At 43.4% G+C, this 7,135-nt stretch overlaps 1 protein-coding gene across 1 annotated transcript; it reads right to left on the bottom strand.

Annotated features, from left to right (window-relative positions):
* Window positions 1–1,668: 1,668 nt before the first annotated feature.
* On the bottom strand, window positions 1,669–3,145 carry LOC140895258 (olfactory receptor 52P1-like). Its single transcript, XM_073304736.1, has 2 exons — window positions 3,100–3,145; window positions 1,669–2,651 (listed from the first exon to the last, which is right to left on the bottom strand). The coding sequence occupies exon 2, from the start codon at window positions 2,605–2,607 to the stop codon at window positions 1,669–1,671; it is 939 nt and encodes a 312-aa protein (XP_073160837.1). The 5' UTR covers window positions 2,608–2,651; window positions 3,100–3,145.
* Between the last annotated feature and the right edge of the window lie 3,990 nt (window positions 3,146–7,135).

Here is a 7,135-nt window from a genome sequence, read left to right as displayed (position 1 = left end):
TACTGAGTGATACGGAAGCATATATACACAATAGTAAACACATGCTCTGTATGATTCATCATAATGCCAGCTTTGTTCTTGCTACGGCGGCCCTCCAGATCACAAGATTAGGGGTCCCTTGCTTGCTGTCCTTCAGTGTGGCGGTTCAGTGATGAGACAGAACACAGCTTTAAGCAAGCAAACAGGCTGGTCAGCGGAGATGGGCTGTTCTGCCCCCCCCCCCCCGCCTTCCACCTTCTCCTTTTATTATATTTCTCCCCCTAAGCATTACACACTGCTACACAAAGGAATGTATGACATTGATTCATATGCTTAGTTACCATCCTCTATCTACTACAATCCTGGTTCTCAGGCCTTGAGCCCAGGCTAAAAAAGCCTCCCACAGTTGCTGTCCAAACAATCAAGTTCTCAGGGTTCATATCTAGCCCTTGTCCTTGGATAGAGCAATGTGTGCATTGCTTCTAGGAAACAGTCAGGGTGTGCCCCGCCTGCTTCCAGGTGGAATAGCTAGACATTAACCCTTCACTTCAGTGTCTGAATAATAAAACAACTCTCCACTCTGTCCTACCCTCTATGCTCTGAGGCAAACAACCTTTGTGTATTTGTGTATTTACAAACTTCAAAACAAACCCGTCTCTAGGCAAACTTTTCTCATTTCCCCACCAATAAACAATGGTGGCCACCTACTAATCATAATCATTGTCTATGAACTCTGTGCACCGCAGGGCTGCACTGTCTCTCTAGCTATGATCTCTGCCCTTGGTCCAAGGGCACAGTCATCTTATTCTTCAGTGGGGCCATGGATATGAGAGAAGGGCAAGCACTGTTGTGCTCCCCAGTCCTTGAACCAATTGTCCAGAACCTCTCAGATTCACACCAGCTAGTTCTGCTGTCTGGGCTGCTCCTCTGGCCCTTCTGTTTCGGGCTGCTGTTGCTCTGCCTCCAGCTTATCTTGAATAATTGCCAGATTTCTATTGCATTATTAGCCCGAAGTTACTTAAAAACTAAGCCAGAAATAGCTCAATCTATTTCTTAAAACAATGGGGTTCTTTTTAATTAACACATTGGACTATACATCAAAAAAGGAATGGAGATTTGATTAGATATTTAGCACATATATGATGTTTTGTTTTTTTTTTAAACTACTAGGTCCTGCAGGAGTTGGTGCACATTAGCAAAGAAGCTGTGAGATGACAATCAAATTCAAAATGAAAACGCCAGTACTGGTATTTGTATCCCGATTGAGGGTTGACAGGTGTTTGAAACTACAACAAGAGAATGACAGTGTTAAATATAACACAAAAGCAGCAGAAAATGTAGGTAGTCTAAAAACAACAATCACATTATTATGTTATTTATTTTTAATGGCATTCGATGACGTAAGCCAATGTCCATATTTTGAGTTGAATTAGTTTGTTACAGTTAGTCTCAAAAGGGCAACATTTCATCCTCGCTGATGACACAGAGATGTCAGAGAGAGGGAACTTCGCAACGGAGAGAGCAGTGCTTAGTGATGGAGTGATAAGACATGAGGTGTGAGGAACTTTTCAGTCTGTTAACTTGTACAATGTTGAGCTCAGCCAAACTGGGACAGAGCACCCTTGATTATTGAGGAGATCTCCTTTCCCCATCTTGTCCCAGAGGATTAAAGTCAATGGCCCCAGGCAATCACCTTCTGTAGATGTACTTGACCACTTTGTCATGAAGCTCTTTGGTTTTGACCCCATAAATGATCGGGTTGATCACGGGGGGGATGAGAAAGAAGAGGTTTGCCAAGATTATGTGAATGTGGGGAGTGATGTGCTGACCGAACCGGTGTGTCAGAGTGGAGAAAAAGAAGAGAGTAAAAGATGTCATCATTACACAGATGTGGGCTGTGCAGGTGTTCAGGGCTTTCAGACAGGATTTCTTGGAGGAGATTCTGAGGACAGCCCTGATGATCAGACTGTAGGACAGAGCAACCAGTGTCAGATCTAACCCAATGACTACAAATGCCATCACCAAGCTGTAAATCCTGTTCACAGTGGTGTCCCCACACGACATCTTCACCACAGCCATGTGCTCGCAGTACGTGTGGGGGATAATGCGGTTGGCACAGAATGGCTGCCTACTCAGAAGCAGGGGCAGGGGCAGCATGAGGAGAACAGCTCTTATCAAACCCACAAGCCCTAGCTTAACTATTCTTGCATTGGTGAGGATGGTGGCGTATCTCAGAGGGATGCATATGGCAACATAGCGATCAAAGGCCATTGTCACAAGGACAGCTGACTCCATAATAGAAACTGAGTGAAGGAAGAACATCTGGGTGAGGCAGCCACCTACGGTAATATCTTTCAAATTGAACCAAAATATGCACAGTGCCTTTGGCACGACAGAGGTAGATGTGCCGATGTCTGTGAGTGCCAGCATGGAGAGCAGCAGGTACATCGGCTTGTGGAGGGACCGCTCTTTGCCTACAACAAACAGAAGCATGAAATTTCCAAACAGGCCGATAATGTAGAAGATAGAGAAAGGGATGGAGATCCAGATGTGGGAAGCTTCGAGGCCAGGGATGCCCATTAAGATAAATGGTGAAGTGTCAGAAGTGGTGAGGTTGAAAGCTGCCATGAGGTGATTAATCAGTCAATCGGACTCAGAAATGCTCAAGGTTCCTGTGAAGGGAGAAAATCACAGTTAGGGGGTTACACAGTTTATAACAAATATTTCATAGTTATTAACAATCTAGAACGGGGGGTTAGCAGTGAGATGGCAACATTTAAATATGGCACCCAATTATTTAGGTTCTAGTCAAGTCCAGAGAAGTCCTGAGAGGGAGCTAACCAAGCCATGTGAATGGCACATGACCTTCAATGTCAATAACTGCAAAGTGTATGCCCATTGGAGTAAAAACCTTGAACTCCTAAAACACGTAACAAGGTTGTAATTTAACTGTGTGAGCTCAGGACAGGGACGTGGGTGTCATGGTGCACAGCCCTATGAAACCCTGCTTGCAGAGCAAGCAGGGACAGAAATTAAGCAAAACACTGGAAACCAGGAGGAGAGGGATGGGCAATCATACAGAAAATACAATGCCATGAGATCAGTCAGTCAATGTTTCACCCTCCTCAGGACTCCTCTGTGTAGTACTGGTCACCCTTCTCACACAGGATATTTCAGAACTAGAGGGGTCCAGGTTAGGGCAATGAGAATGATGAAGGAAAGAGGTTTAAAAGACTGGTATTGTTACCTTACAAAGGACATGAATAAGAGGAGATATGAGAAAAGTCTGTAAAATACTGACTTGAAGGAGAGAGGGAGAACACGTGCTCGATCTTCTCTCTATCACAAGATCAAGAGGACATTCAATTACACTGAAACATGGCAAATTCAAAACAGATAAAAAAAGAATGGTATATTCACTTGATGCCTAATTAGACTGAGGAACTGGTTGCCACAAAACAAAGTTGAGGTCAGGCACTAAGCAAGAATCAGGAAGGTTTTGTACATATACATGGAAAGTGACACTATTCAGTTACAATAGTTACAGCTAAATGAATATTTTGGAAAACCTATATGGCCACATGTTTCAAGACACAAGCCAATCTCTAACTGTTAGGCATTATGGTGACATCCTCCTGATAGTCAGGTCATCCCTCTGTGGGTTTCTTACACCTTGTACTGCAGCACCTACGGCTCTCACTGTCAGAGAGAGGACACTGGACTAAATGGACCATAGGTCTGATCCATGACACAGTTCCTATATTGGAAAGGAGCCAAGTTTCCCTCATGGAAAAATACATTCTCATGCTGGTCCATGACTTTGTACTCAAGAGAATGGGCACCGGGGGCACAAATCAGTGTCTGAAAGAAAGACAGTTGCAGGCACCCAGCTTTGTCTGAGGGAAAAGTGACAGGTGGTAACTGACAAGTGTAAGCAGAGATATGTGTCAACAGCGCACATGCCAGTCCTTCTCATGCTGGAATATGGAAGAAGTTTGCAGATGATGCAATAATTGCAGGGTGATAAATAATGAAGAGGTCAGGTCACTGATTCAGAGAAATCTGGATTGATCGGAAAACTTGGTGGAAGCAACTAACATGTGTTCTAATATAGACATATAGATATCTACAGAGAATGTAGGCAATGCTCACATGATGCGGCGATATCATGGGAAGCATAAAGAAAAGGAGTACTTGTGACACCTTAGAGATTAACAACTTTATTTGAGCATAAGCTTTCGTGAGCTACAGCTCACTTCATCGGATGCATTCAGTGGAAAATACCTACTGACCGCTATTCCTACCTACATGCCTCCAGCTTTCATCCAGACCACACCACACGATCCATTGTCTACAGCCAAGCTCTACGATACAACCACATTTGCTCCAACCCCTCAGACAGACAAACACCTAAAAGATCTCTATCAAGCATTCTTACAACTACAATACCCACCTGCTGAAGTGAAGAAACAGATTGACAGAGCCAGAAGAGTACCCAGAAGTCACCTACTACAGGACAGGCCCAACAAAGAAAATAACAGAACGCCACTAGCCATCACCTTCAGGCCCCAACTAAAACCTCTCCAACGCATCATCAAGGATGTACAATCTATCCTGAAGGATGACCCATCACTCTCACAGATCTTGGGAGACAGGCAAGTTCTTGCCTACAGACAGCCCCCCAACCTGAAGCAAATACTCACCAGCAACCACACACCACACAACAGAACCATTAATCCAGGAACCTATCCTTGGAACAAAGCCCGTTGCCAACTGTGTCCGCATATCTAATCAGGGGACACTATCATAGGGCCTAATCACATCAGCCACACTATCAGAGGCTTGTTCACCTGCACATCCACCAATCTGATATATGCCATCATGAGCCAGCCATGTACATTGGTCAAACTGGACAGTCTCTACGTAAAAGATTAAATGGACAAAAATCAGACGTGAAGAATTATAACATTGAAAAACCAGTTGGAGAACACTTCAGTCTCTTTGGTCACTCGATTACAGACCTAAAAGTTGCAATTCTTCAACAAAAAGTCTTCAAAAACAGACTCCAACGAGAGACTGCTGAATTGGAATTAATTTGCAAACTGGATACAATTAACTTAGGCTTGAATAGAGACTGGAAGTGAATGGGTCATTACACAAAGTAAAACTATTTTCCCATGTTTATTCCCCCCCTCTACCCCCGCCCCCCACTGTTCCTCAGACATTCTTGTCAACTGCTGGAAATGGCCCACCTTGATTATCACTACAAAAGGTCCCCTCTCCCCCAACTGTCCTGCTGGTAATATCTCACCTTAAGTGATCACTCTCGTTACAGTGTGTATGGTAACATCCATTGTTTCATGTTCTCTGTGTATATAAATCTCCCCACTGTATTTTCCACTGAATGCATCCAATGAAGTGAGCTGTAGCTCACAAAAGCTTATGTTCAAATAAATGTGTTAGTCTCTAAGGTGCCACAAGTCCTCCTTTTCTTTTTGTGAATACAGACCAACACAGCTGCTACTCTGAAACATGGGAAGGATAATGACTCTGAACTCGATTTGGGGGCATGAACGTGTAATTAGCTAAACATGAGGTCCCGGTGTGACCTTGTGGCCAAAAGAGCCTGAGATGATAACCAGGGAAATCTGAAGGAGAAGTAGAGATGTTATTTTACCCTTATATTGGGCACTGGTGCAACTGCTGCTGGAATCCTGTGTCCGGTTCTGGTGCCCATGGTTAACGATGGATGTTGATACACTGATGAGAGTTTAGAGAAGAATCACAAGATTTAGAAAAGGAGTAGAAAATGTGCCCTATAGTGATAGACTCAAAGATCTCAATCTGTGTAGTTTAACAAAGATGGTTAAGGGGTGACTTTATAAAAGTCTGTAAGTACCTACACGTGGAACCAATATTTAATAATAGGCTTTTCAGGCTAGCATACAGGGGTGTAACAGAATCCAATAGCTGGAAGCTGTAGTTATAGAAATTCTGTCTGGAAATAAATTTGAGACTCCAGTAACTCTCCTCTTAGTTCATGTCATCAATATAAAGGGAAGGATAACCACCTTTCTGTATACAGTGCTAGAAAATACCTCCTGGCCTGAGGCAAAATCCTTTCACTTGTAAAGGGTTAAGAAGCTAAGGTAACCTGGCTGGCACATGACCCAAAATGACCAATGAGGGGACAAGATACTTTCAAATCTGGAGGGAGGGGAAAAGGTTTTGGTCTGTCTGTATGAGACCTTTGCCAGGAACAGATCAAGGATGCAAGCCCTCCAACGCCTGTAAATTTAGTAAGTAATCTAGCTAGACAATGCATTAGGTTTTTCTTTGTTTTGGCTTGTAAATTCACTGTGCTGGAGGAAATGTGTATTCCTGCTTTTGTGTCTTTTTGTAACGTAAAGTTTTGCCTAGAAGGATTCTCTGTGTTTTGAATCTGACTGCCTGTAAGATTATCTTCCCTTCTGATCTTACAGAGTTGTTCTCTTATCTTTTTTTGCCCTTCTAAAAAAGTTCTCTTTGCCATTGATCTCAATGGGACGAGATTCACCCTGAGTTTTTAACTTTTGGCTATAAGCTGCAAAAATCACAGGTTTGGGTCCTGCTAGAATGAGCCCACTTCTGTAAGGGTGCTGAAAGTGAATGAAGGAAACCCACAGTTTTTGTGGCGTTCTGAGACCGGGCATGAAAGATGGAGATTCCAAAACATGTGGGCCCTGATTTGGCTCTCAGGGAGACGAGCGTCAATCTGGAGTGACCCAGTGAAGGTCAAATGCGAGAGCAGAATCTGGCCGGTGTGCGACACATTCTTGTTGTCAACCTCCTGGTAACACAGATACTCACTGCAAAGGCTTTGGCTACACTTCCTAACAGGTCGGTGAAATCGTTTAATTGGTAAAATTGAGTGAACCAGAGGAAAACCACACCTCCCCAAAAAGGAAGCTCTTGAGACAGATATAAGGATGAAGTAAGGGAGAAGGAACTGATCTTAAAAACAAATATTTGTCTAAACTATCTGCAATACATATGTACTTTCAATTTTACCAGCTAAATCCCTTGGTGCTTCTGACAATACTAAACAAACAGTGCTGGTGAATTTCTGCCCAGATGGTTCTTCACTTGTACCCTGGAGCCCTTCCTCTGCCCTTAG

This window comes from Lepidochelys kempii, chromosome 1, assembly GCF_965140265.1.
Source record: "Lepidochelys kempii isolate rLepKem1 chromosome 1, rLepKem1.hap2, whole genome shotgun sequence".
Lineage (NCBI taxonomy): Eukaryota > Metazoa > Chordata > Testudines > Cheloniidae > Lepidochelys > Lepidochelys kempii.
Note: the sequence above shows the minus strand (reverse complement) of the source record. Positions and strands in the feature narration are given on the sequence as shown.